This window comes from Lissotriton helveticus, chromosome 4_2, assembly GCF_964261635.1.
Source record: "Lissotriton helveticus chromosome 4_2, aLisHel1.1, whole genome shotgun sequence".
Classification (NCBI taxonomy): domain Eukaryota; kingdom Metazoa; phylum Chordata; class Amphibia; order Caudata; family Salamandridae; genus Lissotriton; species Lissotriton helveticus.
In genome coordinates, this window is record NC_136064.1 from 67456553 (window position 1) to 67475282 (window position 18730).

At 42.8% G+C, this 18730-nt stretch overlaps 1 protein-coding gene across 1 annotated transcript in view; it reads left to right on the plus strand.

Moving 5' to 3' along the window:
- STEEP1 (STING1 ER exit protein 1) overlaps window positions 1–17406 on the plus strand; it is a 132123-nt gene extending 114717 nt beyond the window's left edge. Inside the window, exons 4-7 of the mRNA XM_078640147.1 lie at window positions 8439–8577; window positions 10917–11006; window positions 15087–15179; window positions 16524–17406. Of these exons, the coding sequence (XP_078496273.1) occupies window positions 8439–8577; window positions 10917–11006; window positions 15087–15179; window positions 16524–16586 (385 nt within the window). The 3' untranslated portion in view covers window positions 16587–17406. The remainder of the gene's footprint in view (window positions 1–8438; window positions 8578–10916; window positions 11007–15086; window positions 15180–16523) is intronic.
- The last annotated feature ends 1324 nt before the right edge of the window (window positions 17407–18730 follow it).

Consider the following 18730-nt stretch of genomic DNA (forward strand, 5'->3'; position numbering starts at 1 on the left):
CGCTGTCATAGGAAATCGGCTTTAGTGAGGACCAGCAAGGGTCTGGGGACTCTCTAAGCAATGGAGAGTCAGGGCACGTCTGGAGCAACCAGGAAAGCCCTCTGAAAGTCAGTTACCTTCACAGGGACCCACAGGCCAACGGACCAGGGATCGCGGAGGGACCTCGAGAGGAATCACACAATACCAGCCCATGGAACCACTCGTGGAGTGTAGGCCGGAGATCTTTGGTGGAAACACTGCTCGTGGTCAGAACTAAAAGTAGCCCAAAGCACAGCTTCAGGGGTCGCCGAAAAGCATATGCTTCTACAAATGGAAACAGTGCACAGGTGTTCGGGTTGCACGGTCCCCACGAGGGATACGGGTCTCTGGTTTGCTGAGAGCACTAGTCGACCTCGGGGACTGTATGAACACTAGGGATCCAGAAACTGGATTAAAATGGTCTTTAAAGATACCCAATCAAATTTATTTTATTCATGAGTTCTTTTTGACAAGATTAAAAACATATCAAAATGAGATGGTCACAGTGCCTTTTATCTTACTGGTATTATTCAACATGTTTCAGCTGTTACTCTAATGCCCAAATGGATCAACTACCTTCAGGACAAAAAAATACTTACTCAGTCTACACTTCTGAATTTGTAAAAGTGTTAGTAACACCAAACATTCAAAAATAGTTTTACTTGCAGTTTGCTTTTGACGTTGGAAATCTTTCTGCAGGGGATCATACACACCAAGATAAAACTTAAAAGGTCTCAGAAACTTATAATAGCAACATATTAATATTGTGACATTGTCCACACATTAGCTACTAAAAGTCATAAAACACTGCATACACGAGATCTACAGTGCACAAGTGACAAACCTAGTGACGGTAGACTTTTCTTTTGAAGCATATTTGTCATCCTTACTCAATCCTCAAATTAGGCGTTCTTAACCTGGGTAAGCACAAGAGCATTGCCCTGTAGTCACACACTATCACAAGCTAGACACATAAACTGAGTTCATTCTGAGACCATCAGGGCTCTCAACTCTTACAAGTTAGTCTATCTTGTAATAGAGAGTATAAATCCAGTACAATATTCTTACTCCCTGTGGTGGTCAGCATACAAACTGTCCGTTTTCAATTGGTCATCTTGATATAGTAATGTAGTGACTGCATGTTATTCATGGGACAGAAAGCAGTTTTCTGGGCTTTTTCCGTCCTCGTATATTGACACAATGGGGGGGGGGTGAGGGGGGGAATATGCATTTAGTCACTGAACTTGTATACACAATATATTGCGATAGCCAGTGGCCATGGAAATCCTGGTATGTCATTAATATATATATATATATATATATATATATATATATATATATATATATATATATATATATATATATATATATATATATATATATATATATATATATACATAAGATGGAGATTACGGATGGGGTTACTAAGTGTAGATACACTAACCAAAGTCTTTAAGGGCAAATAAGACTTGGAGAGAGTCTTACCTGGCTTGTGGTTTACATCGTGAAGGGTCCCATTCTTTTCCCCGACGATAAAGTGCTCACAGCTTTTCTGGCTTAAAAATTGTGTTGCGTTGTGATACACTGGCGTACATTGGGAATACTCATTTCTCTTCCAGGGGATACTCATCAATAGTCATAAGCACTGAATAGTCCCGCCCACGTGCGGGACCCCGGAGCAATAGCCAATAATATGCATATATCTACATATATATATATAAATACATATAAATACGCATAAAATAACCATATATATATAGATAATATGCATATACATATACATATGCAGCCCAAAATAACCATACTAGGCTCATAAAACTGCCATAATAGCCTGTAAAAACTTTACATTTGCTAAATAAAGACATATAAAACACATTATATGCTAATGTAAAGAAGAAAACACTGCCTAGGTTTTCTTTGAAACACAAAACCTTTTTTTTCAAAGGTAAAAACAGGCAGGATCATAGAGGCAGCTTTAGCCTAGATAGGCTGCATTGTAACAACAGAAAAATCTGGCGCCGTGCCTTTAAGACCTCTGTGAGCCTCCAGGCTCCCATCATGCACCATAGGTGACAGTTAGGTCAGTTCTTTTTTCCGGCTCCTTCTGTGAGGATCCTGGAGCATTGAGCTCGCCAGTTGGTGATATATTTTCACTTTCTTCTGGTATTTCTCAAATTTTTTCGTCTTTACTCGACGTCTTTAGTCATTATCTGACTAATCCAACAATTTTTTACTGTTTTTTGGCTATTTTTCCAGTCACAATGCCGGCCTTATTTGCTAAGTGTCCGGCCTGTGGTAAAAAAAATGGCTAAGACAGACCCTCATTCGGTCTGTGTAGCTTGTCTACCTTCTTCTCACAAGCCAGAACTTTGCTATCACTGCAGCAAGCTTTCAGGTAGAACTTTGAGAGAGAGAGAGAGAGAAGAGCAGGCTTCAGTCCCTGTATGACAGAGGAGAAACTGTGAGTGGAAGAGAAGATGTTCACTCCAAGAAGCCTTCTTCTCAGCGTAAGGACAAAGGGGAGAAGAGAAAACATCGGTCTCCTTCAACTTCGAGGGACAGATCTTCTTCCAAGGTACCTGTGTGCTCAAAATCGGCATCGAAATCACCGTTGCGGCATACGTCGACGTCGAAGCATACCTCGCCGTCGAAGAAGAATTCGCCGTCGAAGCAAGGTGAGAAGCGACATGAGCGTAGGCGGTCCAGGTCTGGCTCGCCTACGACTACAAGAGGACGGGACTCGACGTCGTCTCATCGACGTCGACGGTCGCCGTCGAGAGGCTCGAAACATCAGTCAAGGTCGCCGCTGAGAGGTGCCATGACGTCGACGTCGAACAGGGCACTAGAGGTTTTGACGTCGAAGAGCCCCAGTCATGCGACGTCGAGGCACACGACGCCGAGAAAATCATCGCCGTCGAAACGCCTGACGTCATCACCGAAGAGGCATTCGTCGTCTAAGAGGTCGCCGCCGAGGAGGTCGCCGCCGAGGAGGTCGCCGCCGAGGAGGTCGCCGCCGAGGAAGTCGCCGTTGGAAAAATCGACGTCGAAGAGGATGTCGTCGACGTCTCCTGCTGCAAAAAGGCCTAGAACGGTGTCCAAAGACCGGTCTAAGGTTTCTGGCTCTTCTGGGAGGTCCTCTTCCTCACCTGAGTTGCGGATTGTACAAATCTCTCCAGAGCCTTCGAGAGCGCCTTCACCTACAGGGGCTAACATCTCGCCGCGATGGCTGGGTGAGCTCAGAGACTGGAAGATAAGAAAAATTAACCTTCCAAGGTCTCCTTCCAAGTCTCCGGTGTCTGCTAGATCGAGGTCACCTCTGGCACGGGTGGTACACTCTGCAATACGACGTGAGCGTACTCCACCGAGAAAGTCTCCATCGGAGAGGAGGCGAGCCTCACCATCTCCTAAGTCTTCTCGTCATCACTCTTCTAGAAGACGCGATACTAGATCTTCGACAAGGTCTACAAATTCAAAGAGGAACTACTCTCCAACGCTGTCATCAACTCCTCCGAGTAGGATTTCACCAATTGATGACGTAATTACTTTTAATGAGGTTCTCTGTCGTGGTGCAGCGAAACTGCATATCGACATGCCTGTCTCTACTGCTAAGACAACGGTCATTTTCGAGACCTTGCATCAGAAGTTGTCATCAAGGCCCTTACTTCCTCTGGTTCCGGGTCTGTTGGAACCTGCGGAGCACAAATTCTTAACCCCGGCATCCTTAGGAGCAGTTCCTTCGCGGATCGCAAAGAAATATAAAGCACCGGACAATGATCCTTTATTTCTGAGGTCTGAGCCATCACCTGATTCAGTCATCGTTTCAGCGGCTCGTAAGAATCAGACAGGAGCGGCATCATCCTCTGTGCCCCCTGATAAGGACAGCAAAGCTATGGACTCAGTAGGAAAGAAAATGTGTGCCACTTCGGCTTCCTACATGAAGGTTGCCAGCGCCTCCACTTTACTGGGTCGCTATGACCGTTCTCTTTGGGATTCCTTGTCTCGCTTTGCAGAAAAACTTCCAAAAGAAGACCAGCAGGATTTTCTGGAAATCCTTCATGAAGGTGGGCTAGTGGCTAACCAGGTGATTAGCGCAGCTGCAGATGCTTCCGACTTGTCTACACATGGCTATGCCCATGGACTCTGTGCAAGACGCTCAGCTTGGCTAAGGCTTACGGGTCTTAAGCCTGAAGCTCAACATCGAATTCTGAATTTGCCGTTCAATGGTAAATCGATCTTTGGGTCTCATGCTGACGATGAGATGTCAAGAATGAAGACGGAGCTCGATACTGTGAGAGCTGTTGGCCTTGAAAAGAGAGAGGACAGTTTTAAGAAAAAATACCGTCCTTATGATCGGAGACAGAGCCAGCAGAGGGTTCAAACCCCTCAATGGTCGTCACAGCAGAATCAGGGAAGATCTCAGTTCTCCCAGCGTCGTCCTGGTAGAGGAAGAGGGGGCATTTCCAGACAGTCTGCACCGGGAAACAAGCAGCAGCAACAAAAACAGTGAGTGCTTGCTTCCCCTGAGCCCGTTACCCACTCCGGTGGGGGGAAAGTGTTCGCTTTTGTCTGGACGAGTGGAAAAACATCACAAACGACAAATGGGTGCTGAATATTGTGCAAAATGGATATGCAATCTGATTCAAGTCTCCTCCACCTTCCATTCCTCCTCAAAAGTCTGTGTTCCATCGACTTCATCTTTTGAAGCAGGAGGTGTCTGCATTAATCTTAAAGAAAGCCATCGAGGAGGTCCCGAGGGCACATCGTCGACAGGGCATTTACTCCCGATACTTTCTAGTTCCAAAGAAAGGTCCAAACAAGGAGTTCAGGCCCATACTAGATCTCAGGCGCCTCAATCAATTCATTCGGCGAGAAAAGTTCAGAATGCTGGCGTTCCATCAAATAATTCCACTTCTGCATCAAAGGGACTGGATGTGCTCCATAGATCTTCAGGATGCGTATTTTCACATCCCCATCGCCCCAAAGCATCGGAAATTTCTAAGGTTTTGCATACAAACCAGTCATTACCAGTACGCAGTCTTGCCCTTCGGGCTAAAGTCAGCTCCTCGCACCTTCTCAAAGTGCATGGCATTCGTAGCGGCTTTCCTAAGGAAGAGACACATTTTCGTCTATCCCTATCTAGACGATTGGCTGCTAAAGAGTGCGTCCCCGAGTCTGCTTCAACAACATCTCACGTTCTGCGCACATCAGCTGCGGAGGCTGGGCCTGCACGTGAACTTCAAAAAGTCTATCTTCAACCCCACACAGAGGATACACTATCTGGGCGCACTTCTAGATTCAAAGGACGCAAAAGCGTATCCTTCGGAGGAGAGACTATCCTCTATTCTCCTCAAATGTCAAACCTTACTAAAGAATCTTCGACCAACGGCCAGACAGATCTCGTCTCTGCTAGGATCCATGGCGTCTTGCATTTTCCTCGTTCCGAACGCCAGACTGCACACGAGACCTCTGCAACAGTCTCTGGAGGATCAGTGGTCCCAGTTTTCAAACCGTTGGGAAGACAAACTGTCGCTACCTCTGTCAGTGCGGATCTCCATTCGATGGTGGATGCAGCGGAGTCATCTGATAGTGGGAGTGCCCTTTCAAGAGGACATGCCCAGACGATCGCTGGTGACAGATGCGTCCCTGCAGGGATGGGGCGCCCATCTGGGTCCCCTTCAAGTTCAAGGAGTGTGGTCAGAGAAAGAAAGACTGTATCACATAAACATGTTGGAACTCAGAGCGGTTCATCTGGCTCTCAAGGCTTTCTTTCCAGCACTCACGTCAGCCTCTCTGCTTGTTCAGACGGACAATACAACAACGATGTACTATCTGAACAAGCAGGGCGGAACGAGATCCAGACCTCTGTCGCTGGAAGCGCAAGCAATCTGGAAGTGGCTTCTGGCTCGGGGTATGACAATTTCAGCTGTCCATCTGCCCGGTGTCCTCAACGTCCAAGCGGACGACCTAAGCAGACACTTCGCAGAAGCGCACGACTGGGTCTTAAAAGACGAAGTGATAAGAGATGTCTTCCGGTCCTGGGGGTCACCAGAAATCGATCTCTTCGCGGACGCCGACAACGCAAAATGCCGCGTCTTCGCGTCCAGGTACCCACAACGAGGGTCCAAGGGGAATGCTCTATGGATAGACTGGTCAGAGAAATTACTCTACGCATTTCCTCCGATTCCACTCATTCCCTTGGTGATCAAGAAACTGTACAAGTCGCAGACAGACATGATTCTAGTGGCTCCGGATTGGCCTCGCCAATGGTGGAACCCGGATCTCCTGCATCTATCCAAAGTGCCGCACAGGAGGCTTCCGTGTTGTCCGGATCTGCTGACGAGAGAGAACGGCAGGGTGTTCCATCCCAACCTGCCGTCCCTGAAGCTAGCAGTATGGTTCCTGAGTTCGTCCAGGCCTAGACATCTAGGCCTCTCGCAGGACTGCATGCACATTTTACGAGAGGCAAGGAGAGCTTCTACAAGAAAGACGTATGCTTTCAAGTGTAAGCGTTTTTTTATGTGGTGTGCTGCTGAAGGACATGACCCGATTCGAGGTCAGGAACAGGTACTGTTACCATACTTACTTTCTGTGGCCAAAGCAGGTTTACAGTATTCCTCTATTAAAGTCCATCTGGCAGCAATAACAGCATATTGAAAGTCCCCTACCCAGGGGTCTTTCTTTCAAATGCCAGTTGTGAAGGATTTCCTGGAGGGTCTCAGGAAAGTGTATCCTCCCGTGAGGGCTCCGTCACCTCCTTGGGAACTTAATGTGGTTTTGTCTAAATTGATGGGTCCTCCATTTGAACCTATACATAAGGCTTCCCTTCAACATCTGTCATGGAAGGTGTCCTTTCTTGTAGCTATCACTTCTGCGCGCAGGGTGAGCGAGATTCAGGCCTTTTGTGCTACAGAACCCTATCTCGTTTTCCATGCGAATAGAGTGGTGCTTCGGACTCATCCCAGATTCCTTCCTAAGGTAGTCTCGGATTTTCACATTAACCAGTCAGTGACACTACCTACATTTTTTGCTAATCCGAGCTCTTCAGCTGAAAAAGCTCTGCACTCTTTGGATTTGAAAAGAGTTTTGAAGTTTTACCTTGATAAAACTAAAAGTGTTCGAAAGACTGATCATCTGTTTGTGAGCTATGGTCCTCTAAATACGGGCTTTCCTGCATCCAAGAGGTCTATTTCTAGATGGATTGTGTCATGCATTTTGTTATGTTATCAGTTGGCACGAAAACAGCTCCCGGGTAGACCGAGAGCGCACTCCACTAGAGGAAAGGCTGCTACTATAGCAATGCTTAAAAATGTTCCTGTTCATGAAATTTGTAAGGCGGCTACATGGCGTTCGGTTCACACCTTTTCTCGCCATTACTGCCTTGATTCTGATGCTCAAGCGGATGCCCAAGTTGGTCAGGCATCCCTGAGGAATTTGTTTGGGTAATATCTATATGAGTGTACCGTTTAGAGAGTCTGGTATTCGTCCGCAGGGTATGGGATGGGCTTGCTACTCTATTCAGTGCTTATGACTATTGATGAGTATCCCCTGGAAGAGAAGGATTAGTTACTTACCTGTAATCCTAGTTCTCTTCCAGGGGTATACTCATCAAAGTCATAAGCACACCCACCCTCCTCCCGGGACGAATACCAGAACTGTCTCTTTTACATGTTACCCATGCAGTTATCACACTGTTATACGCCGTCCAAAAGAACTGACCTAACTGTCACCTGTGGTGCATGATGGGAGCCTGGAGGCTCACAGAGGTCTTAAAGGCACGGCGCCAGATTTTTCTGTTGTTACAATGCAGCCTATCTAGGCTAAAGCTGCCTCTATGATCCTGCCTGTTTTTACCTTTGAAAATAAAGGTTTTGTGTTTCAAAGAAAACCTAGGCAGTGTTTTCTTCTTTACATTAGCATATAATGTGTTTTATATGTCTTTATTTAGCAAATGTAAAGTTTTTACAGGCTATTATGGCAGTTTTCTGAGCCTAGTATGGTTATTTTGGGCTGCATATGTATATGTATATGCATATTATCTATATATATATGGTTATTTTATGCGTATTTATATGTATTTATTTATATATATATATATATATATATATATATATATGTAGATATATGCATATTATTGGCTATTGCTCCGGGGTCCCGCACGTGAGCGGGACTATTCAGTGCTTATGACTTTGATGAGTATACCCCTGGAAGAGAACTAGGATTACAGGTAAGTAACTAATCCTTATATGCCAAGTATAGTATCCACAATCTGAAAAACCGGCAATGCATTACATGACTGTGGTAGAGCTTTTCGTCAATTCACATATTCCATCTGTCCTGAATTTAGGGTTAAATTTGCACAACGCAGTACTCCTTGAATCCCTTTCCATGGCTACCTGCTTACTCTTCTCCTCTGTCTCCAGGTGTCAGTTGCTGCTCTTCTACCAGCACCTGCAGAAGAATGCCCCCGTTACATTCATAGTCGATGGTGCACTAGTCAAATTTGGCCAGGGATTTGGCAAAACCAACATTTACACGCAGAAACCAGATCCACCTAAAAAGGTAAGATTGAGCTGAGCCCACGTGGTCTTTTTTTTCTCAAAGGAACTAGTTTTCTGTTGGAAAATCCTTCCGGCTAAACATTAGTTTTATTTTTCAGATCTTGTTAACTCTCATGATAAGAGAAAGACTTGCACCAGAATTGCTTAGCAATAATGGAGGGTTTGGTTCAGATATGAAAATGCAAAATTAATTGAGAGGTAATGCGCTGGCCATCCTGTCTTATACTTCCTAGCCCCTTTCTTAGATAGAATAAACCAGTTTTTTAGAGTTTGAATATTCCATGCAATTTGTATATTTCAAGTTGATCATTCATTTTGTTTAATAAGAGTGGTGTGGTGTTCCTGCATCCAACCCTTGTACCGCCTACATGCTTTTATATGCCCAGAGGTCCATGGTACAGTTTTGCCTTGGTCTGTGTGGCTAGCACACATTTCGCCTGTTTGGCCTTCTGAAATCACCCACTTGTGTGAAGTGGAAATTTTCACAGATTTTGAACCAGATCTCAACAGCTGCAGTTCCCACACCTGTTCGGTGTATTTAACACATTTACAAACTGTAGGACAGAGGTGAGAAAGTTATTTGAACCACAACATAGGTGGTTAAAAGGTATAGGGGTACTCTATGGATTGCTGTGATGTCTGGTCAAACAATCATTATGTCCGACCGGGCGTTAACCATAGGCAGGCCTTTTTAGATAGTCTTATTTTATACCCATCTCACATTGATTACTTCATCATTTAATAACATCTGTCACATGCTGTATGCACTTGTTAAAGCTCTTATGCAGCATTGCTTTTGCTCCATTATTGGGGTTCTACTACTTCTCTTGGCCACCGGCCTGTAGATATCAGAAACCTATATCTGTATTCAAACAGCAATGAAAAACATGGTCTATAATTTTGACTTTTGAAGTAGTCTATTTCTTTTTATTATTCTCACGTGTGTGTGTGTATATATATATATATATATGTATATATATATATATATATATATATATATATATATATATATATATATATATATATATATAATTTTTTTTTTTTTTATTTATTTTTTTTTTTTTTTTTATTGAACAATTGTTTTCCATTTAATCCCATGTCCTTAAACTGTTTTGCTGTCTGTAATTTTTGTGCATTTCCACCTTGCCCCTTCCTTATCTACCACACAGTTACAGTGTATGTCTGTCTGGTATGAGAACCTCCTCTGTGCCTTCTGCCACCTGAGTGCGATTTGGCAGAATAAACACAATCTTTAGGGTTTGTTTTCCATGTATTTTTTTTGTTTCTTTTTCCATCAATGCAGTATCATTAATTTATGTTTTAATTATATTGTTTATTCTTTGTCCTTTGCCAGAAACCATATAATTCTGAAGTTGCAGCTTCTGCTTTAAACATAAAAAGGGTTTAGGATACAGAATAAAGGGAAGGACGTGTAGTTTTAACAGCTTGCTCACAGAAGTCTTTGCCACTTTGATAAAGTGATAGTACATTATTTCTTTTTAGGTTTTTTTGTGGTTCACCTGGTATAAAATACTAAGTAATCTTTCTAGTTTATTTGGGCGATATATAATCTAATATTCTCAGTGTTTTTCAAAGCTTGTGTTTCCTCTGCCATTAGTGTCTTCACTGATTTTTATGACCTGTGCTACTGATGGCCCTTTTAATGAACACCGAATCTTTTAAATTAGTTAAGGTTCTTTATCTAGCTCCCAGTTATAACTCCTCTCATCAACACAATCAAGATAACTTCCAAGCCTCCTCACAACCCCTGTTATGTATACTCGTTACATTTTGTACACAGTGGTTTGCGGGCGGAGGTGCCCTGGTACTGATAGATTAAATTCAAGGCCTGAATCCTACTAGGAAGCTGTTCAGATCACCGCAGAGCCTGTCTAAGCAGACCTGTGTTTAATGAATAGGATTGTTAGCCGTGTGTGTTGTTTACAGTAAGAAAACTGAGACATGCACACTGCTGACTTAAGAGATGTTTTTAATCTAAAGATTGTCAATTGAAATGTTTAGTAGTTTCGTAGTAGATGATCAGCATGTATAAAATCTCCTTTTAAATGTTTTTGACTGCAAAACCTTTGTCATCATAGTCTGCATGTCTCCAGGCTGCCACTGAAGCTTCCTCTCAAAGAGTCTGATTAACTCCTTTGCTTGTCAATGATGTTGGTTTTCAAAACCGAGGGCGGCAGGATTTTCAAGTCCTGGGCTTCTGGGTTTCTCCTCTACTTGTTTTTGATGTCGGACAATGGCGCTGTCTCCCCTTTTCTCTTTTTCTCATAAGTGTCCTTTCTCTGGTTTACATGTCCTAATGCCTGATTTTCTATCTCCAAGGTTATGATGACTAAACGGACCAAAGACATGGGCAAGTTCAGCTCCGTTACTGTCTCTACCATTGACGAGGAAGAAGAGGAAATTGAAGCGGTGAGTGGGCTGTATTGCCGCTTCCCTGTATTAGTGCCTCCTTGCTCTCTTTTTACTGGACTTTAAAGTAGGCATCCTCTTTTTACTCCTTCAACAACACAATAAGAGTTTGGGATGGGATCACCCTCATTAATTTACATAATCTCCAATTTTCAGTGAGTAGGCTGACAGGTATGCATTAGCCCCTGACAGCTCGCCATTACCATGCCCTATGTCAACCCTCCGTAGTTTGGTAAAATACACTACACAGATCCCTGAGATGAGCACATTTATTCAAAGTTTTATATAGCGCGAACATGATCCTTATAGATATCAGAGCGCTTCACAGAGACAGGGGCAGGGGCAACAGGAATGAACAAGATAATGGGAGCAACATAGTAATCACTAAACATAGAAGCTAACAATAATGTACAGAAACATATCAAAATACAGTCAGGTAAACAAGTAATATAAATACACCAAAGAGTAACATATATTGGTCGTTAGAAAGAGAGTAGCGTAGTAGTGACCCCCTAGGTAGGAGGATAGTGCCAAAGGGCAGGGCATGCACTTAGTAAGACATGCTTACAAATACAGTGACTTAAGCCATCTCTAAGTGCATCGTCCCTACATTCTACATTATTCAGCGATCTGCAATGCCTCAAAACCTTCTGGAAATAAACATCCATATCTTGTAAATGTGTTCTTTACAAAGAATTTGTCTGTAGCACAATATTATAACTATTAAACATGGGCACGTGCCCAGACATCTACTGGTGGATAATCTTTGGTGAAGAGGACCTTTGGCTTTCCTCACAGATTTTTGTGACCAGCTTTTGCTTTACTCCACAACCTACATTAAAATATGCCTCTGCAACGTACATCCGGTGCACTCAGCCTTTTACTTTGTTAAACATGATGCACTGCTTTCACCCAAACTTTACTGGTTCGTAAACTGTGCATCGTGCATCTTTTGCCATGCGCACTGCCACACTTGCCTCCAGGGCTTATGCTATTTCCATTCTTTTCGCCATTGCGTGCACACACTGTAATTCTAGGCTGCATATGACTATTGGCCCTATACTACCAATTCGCTTCTTTAAAATTTTATAAAAACTATGGAGTAATGTGAGTAGTCTCGTAGAATTCATCAGTGATGTCATTTAGATATTATTTTAGTGATGTCGGTGATTGCATTTAATGTGTTAAGTGATATAATATGTGAGTGCATACACAGCGCATAATGTGGGCTCAAGTTATAGTTCTCTGAATTAGAACGGGCCTACATTTAAGTGGTTTTTCAGTTTGACAAACTTAGTTCATATCTGGTTTGAACACCTATCTGTAACGTCACTTAAACCACTTTTTTCTTTGAATATATATATATATATATAACGCTCAAACACTCCTCCGTGTTTAGGAAAAGAAGGAGCAGCACTCCGGCGGTTACTAAACAGCGTGTAGTTTATTCCACAGCAACAAGCGTTTCGGCAAAAGCCTTCGTCAGTGTCACGACCCACTGCCCAACAGACACATTTAAATAACGTCATACAAAAGTGATGAGCATCGACAAGGGACAAACCCTAACAGCGTCACAATGGGCGCCATTTTGGAGTGGTTTTCTTAACCTTAACACCAATGCATGATTAACCCATAAATTGGGTAGCCATACATTCAGAAGGGTCAAAAATAGACAATTACTTCTATTTATAGAAATAATAAAGCCGTGGATCGGCGTAGGTCCCTTGTTACAAAGAGAAAAAGGATGCGCATCAAAATAAAGGTAAACATGCCGGCAAAAATCTATATATACATATACACAGAGATACGTATTGCACAATTGATATTACAATTATTGCTTGTTGTTACTAACGCCCTATAAGATCAATAGATTAAAGAAATTGATTAATCTGGGGCTTAGTATATCCGGGGAAACAGATCTCACAACACTATGATCAGCCAAAGGTCCATCCGGCGGAGAACAAAAAATGAGGATCAAAATTGAAAAAATAGTGATAGTTATACATATACAAGCCGATCGTCCATAGATGAGCAGTGTATCAATTATAACCTAAGAATTCATTATATCATGGTACATGATGATACACATCTCCAAAAACACAAGTCATACAGAAACATAGCACAAAGGTGAGGAAAAATGTGGGATACACAATACGTTCAATATTCATACAGTCGTCAAAATCCTTATTATATATGGTCAGTGTTATTCTCCTAGGTGAGAAGTCTAGTCATTCAATCTATACATTGTATACAGTATGCAATATATTATATATTCCTGAGATCCGCTAAGTGGTGTAGACGACATGAGGGCCAGTCTAGTTACTTTATCAGATATTATACTCTCTTTCATTTGCCCAGATGAACTATCATCTCTTCACCACTATTCATACCCTTAGGGAACTTGGTGGACAGGTCGATGATGTACCTCGATTCGAGGCGTCTAAGCCTTCTCAATCTGTCCCCACCCCGTAGATTATATGGGACATGATCTAGTCCAAAAAAGCGTAATTTACTCCTGTCCTTATTATGAAATTCGGCAAAATGCCGCGCTACCGGGTAGGCTTGGTCAACTTTGTCGATAGCCCTAAGATGTTCCAGCACTCTGAGCTTAAGTTGGTTGATGGTGCTCCCAATATATCTCAGACCGCATGGGCATATCAGACAGTACATCACATAAGTAGTACTGCAGGTAATACATTTCTGAATCTTTTTGGTTTTACCAGCATCAGGAATATCATATTGTAAAACCCTTCGACTATTACTACACGCTTTACATTTCCCGCAAGGGAAAAAGCCACTCATTGTTTTTAAAGTGTTAGTCTGAGATGGTAGGGGTTCTAAATGACTGTGTATTAGCTTGTCACCCAAAGACCTAGCCTTGCTAAGAGCCACTAATGGATGCGATGGTAAATCTTCCCTTAATATATATATATAATTATTCACAACACATATATGATTATTCACAACTCAGTTTATTGCTCTTAATATTGCAGCAGGTCAAACTATTAAATTCTCATTCATTCCAAATCCAATATATCATCCAAAGCCGGGAGGGTTTCGAAGAAGAGAAACACAAGGATAAGAAACAAAGCCACTATCATAAAATAAATTAGAACTTCAACCAAAAACAGCAACAAAAATGCATATTTAGTCTACAAAGAAGAACCATAAATATGTAATGGATCTCATGTTCATTTTATTTATTTCCCTACTTTAATGCCGCTGTTTTTGTTGTGCCATCTTTGTTTAACCCATGAGCTCTTCCATTTGCTTGTATATGTTGATGCTTTTGCTTCATTTAGTGCAGCTAAACTAGTCACGGGTCTGGTTTCGGCTTTCTTTTCGTGTAGGAGCATGGTAGCGGACTGACCTACTGCTTTCAGAATTGAGCAGCACACACAGCTGTGCGCACAAAATAGATTGTTTTCCAAACCTTCATTTGTTTGGGTGTATGTCGATCTGAAAAATGTTGTCCATTAAGTTTTCATTTAGTTGGATGTCTTTGAAAGTACAAGAACAATTTGATTTTGTTATCTTGAATGCCAGGTCTGATGTTAATATGCAATATTCTCTTCCCTCCTTTGGAGGTGAGGATGATGCACCCTGTTTGGCTGCGTAGTTCAACATTGCTGGAGGGACCTCAGCAGAGGTGGCCTACGCATTCCCTTTTCCAGTCGACTGCACCCAAAACATTGTGTTTTACATGCCTTCCAAGCCCCAGTTTCCTGAATTTGTCTTTCATACCATATGAGTATCAAGTTTCCATTGGGCCGAGTATTGTCTTGTGCTCTGGTTGTTTCCATAAAGAGAGATATGGCCTGAGGAAAAGCAACATCAGATCAAAGCAAGCATTTTTAAGAGGCTCTCTTTCCACCAGCCAAACATGCAGTGCTGGTCATTGCCCCAGTTTTTTCAGGCGATGACGCCTAGATGCTGTGAGGTGTCTAAGTGCATGTAGATCTTCCTGAGTCTTGTCTCATGTGAGCTTTATCTGGATTCCTTGGTGTAGCTGCATTGTCCACTGTGCCCTGTATGCTGATGTCACTGTGTAACCTGCCAATGATCTGCTTGTTGTTGCAGAGGGAGGTGGCAGACTCGTATGCACAGAATGCAAAGGTGATCGAGAAGCAGCTGGAGCGCAAAGGCATGAGCAAGAGAAGGCTACAGGAACTGGTGAGTGAGGTCACCTTCTGTCCGACTGGTGGCTCGCAGTGGCCTAGCTCTTTTGTTAATCATGTTGTATTAAATCATGCTGTTTAGGTTCACTATGGTCTGACCACATCCTTTATCGCCGACCACCACCAGTTGTCGAAGCCTAGTTGTTAAGCATGTAATCTGTGTTGGTAAACATACCTTGGGTGCCTGCAGAGCCAGACGTTGACTACTTAAGCACAATCTTATCTCTGACCTTTTCGTGGACATTGCTCCGATCAGAACCCTTTCTTTAGTAGAGGAGTACTTGCATATCTCTCTCAGTATCCAGTTCATCTGCTGTATTGATTGTTTCCCGAGCCACGTTTGTCATGATTACCACTAAAAAGTAATAACCTTAAATTAATTTACACTTTGAGTAAATTCCCAGATGGATCAACCTTTCAAGAATAGATTCACCTGCTTACCTCCCTGTCTGGGCCTCTGCATTTGTTTCTGCCAGGGAAGGTAGATATCAATATGTGTCCCTTTCCTCATGACCCACACTGTTACAAAGAGCCTGCTGGTGCAATATAGGGTAATTTAGTGCCAGTAATAGATGGGAAGCCGTGACCCAAGGAAGGGGGCACGTGATATTCTGTATTTTCCTTGGCATTGCTCTGCTCTTAGTTTACAGGTCTTGGGTACTTGGGGCAAAGTTTCTTAGGGATAGTGAAGAAATAGAATAGGCAAGAGTTAATATGGCGACACACAAGACATGAACCGCCAACAAGCACACAAGTCTCCAGGTGCCAACATAAGTATTTCCTTTTGTGTTATGTTTTAATGTGATGAATCTCTTGTTAATGAGACTTCAATCATGTAATTCTCCATTCCCACACTGTGCTGGGGCGGTGTCCTAATGAATTTCCTCCAGCACTCCTGGCCTGTACAGTTTCAGAGATCCCTCAGACATTCAGTAAGTGCCATATGAACTGCCAAACCTTTAAAATCAGAGCACACACGTTTAGCATCTTTACTGCTGTGCTCAGTGCTCCTACGCTGTTAAAGACCAAGTTAAGGAAGGAAAGTTACTTCTGTTGCTGCAGTGCAGTGATCATTGGCTTTGGGATCTGTAGTGTGTGGTTCCTCTTATCAGAAAGTTTGTAAATCTGTTGTCCTTCATGATTTGTCCGATTCGTTTTTTGCAGCATATCTTCCCGTGCTCTTGTTTTATTAATAAGTTCCTCGGTCAAGTGTATTAGTCATATTTTACACCTCTATGCAGAAAGTTTTCTTTGAAGTATGGATTCTGGTAGATGTTCATGCCTTGCCTGATTTTAAATCCTTTCTCCATCTTTCCTTAACTTTGTTTATACCACGCAGGCTGAATTAGAAGCCAAGAAAGCCAAGATGAAGGGCACATTGATTGACAACCAGTTCAAGTAACAGGCTGAGAGTCTAGATGGGAGAGATTGATGACAACGTCTGTGACTGCAGCTGCTGTTCCCTCCCCAGCCGGTATTCAACTGGAAGAACATTTGAACCTAGTACGGTATAAACATTGGATTCGATGTTCTGCACATGATCCACACCGTTACATAAATAATTTACTGACGCAGAGTGCATTTTGGGTTTAGGAGGGAAGCTTTCTCCAATCTCCCTCCTCTTGGGTAGAATATAGAGCTTGAGTGCATTGGCTTAAACCAACCCAGGGTTCAGGGCTTGAAGTGACGCTGCTGCTTTTGAGCACCATGGGCCATCATTGGCTCGAAGACTGTCTGCCTCCGCAGCCGCCTTCAGACATCGGCCTACATTGCGCACCCCGAGAGATGCTGGAGGAACCGCCATCAAAACTTCTTGTCAGTGGGTGTGCACCCTACCACAGCCTTCTGTTCTTAAAGTGAGACCTGCAGACCTGGCAGAGCTTACTAACAAACTCTTACTTAATTTGTATTTGATGGGCAACATGAATAGCAAAATGGAGGGTTTACACATGGACCAGACAGGGAGGCCGCGCCCTCTCCATCATGGGCCCACGTCTATGGAACAACCTCCCCCTCTCCCTTAGAGAATGCTTGAGTCACTCAGCTTTCAGGAAATGCCTAAAGACAGTACTATTCTAGGAGGAGCTTGCTCGACCTGTCTACCTCACAGCTCCGCGCGGAGATACACCTTCGGGTGTGATGCCGGCGCGTTACAAGCCCATAAATAAATAAATAAATAAATGGTGAACACCTGGAAGCCACGATTTAGTATTTTTTTAATAAAAAGCCATTAATCAAAACCATGACTTTATTTGCCCTTATTTTATTTATAAAAGTGTGTGTGAATGGTTATTTTTGTAGGTAGAGATGTGTCGTGGAATATTTTGCTTCATTCTGTGTACATTTAAACATGGAGTCTTCGACATGATTTGTGAAAAAGCCAGTTATGGGGGGGGGGGGGGCGTGTGTGCGCGGCTGCGCAATTATAAACTGTGAAATAAGTCTTCGGACATTGCTTATTCTAACTTATTTACTTCCATTTAACTGGTCGTTATCCAGGTCAACCATTGTCTAACGGAAGCATTGAGCATCAGCTGATCCCTTGGAGTACGGTCTCACGAATGGAAGCTGTACGTTAGTCCTGGACACGTGACTTCTTTTGTGGGGAGGGATTGTTACACTCCCATTCCCTTTATTTTCTATATCTAGAAACCCTATGGCCGTGCTGATGACAGCCATGGAAGTGGTGATAGCCTGCTGCCCATCTTTGTATCAACCTCGTGAGCCAAGTGGATGCCTCATCATGAACGACTAACCCTCTTCTTTGATGGCTCACTGATGGGTCATCCCACCAAGAGCGCTTCTCAGATTTCAGTAAACATCTACATGTATATTCTGACATTTTTGTACCTAGTTTGTTTGCTCCCTAATTATGCATTTACAGTGTTTTTCATTTTCTTCTGTGCTACAAAATAAAACTACACCACAGAAGTTTACACCTATAACTTGTCTGGTATGTTAATTAGATTGGGAACAATTATAACGTTTTTTTAATTGATCATAGGCTTACGCGAACAATTTTCCACTTCTAAACATGGTACACTCCTAAATCTACGGAAGTGTGAGATCCTTATGTTTGCGACTAACCTTAATATAGCTGATTTTTACAGTTTCTAAATGATCCAGTTTTGGTAAGAAGTAAGCTGCTAACACACGTTACCTTGTATTTTTTCTTTCTTTTATTTCTCCACCTTTGGAATATTTTTCCTAGGTAGACCATTTTCCCTATAGAACACAAGCAATATAGGGAGGTGTTTAGCTGTTTTTCACTCCTGCTAAGAAGCCTAACTCCAGACATTTTATGACACTAAATGTGGTGCTCAAAACACTGTCGGTTTTGGAGGTATCGTTTGAGGACCAGGATTGCAGTTTTCTTGTTTCTGTCGCTGCTAGTCATGAGCCTGGACTGAGAGCACTGAGCAATGGGGTTCTGAAGCATAAGAGATGTTGTCATGCAGATGGGCATCTATTTTCATGCAATTTGACAAACCGTTTGTAATGCAAGCAGTCATACGTATGTAGGCGTACCATAGGCCAGCCCAGCCC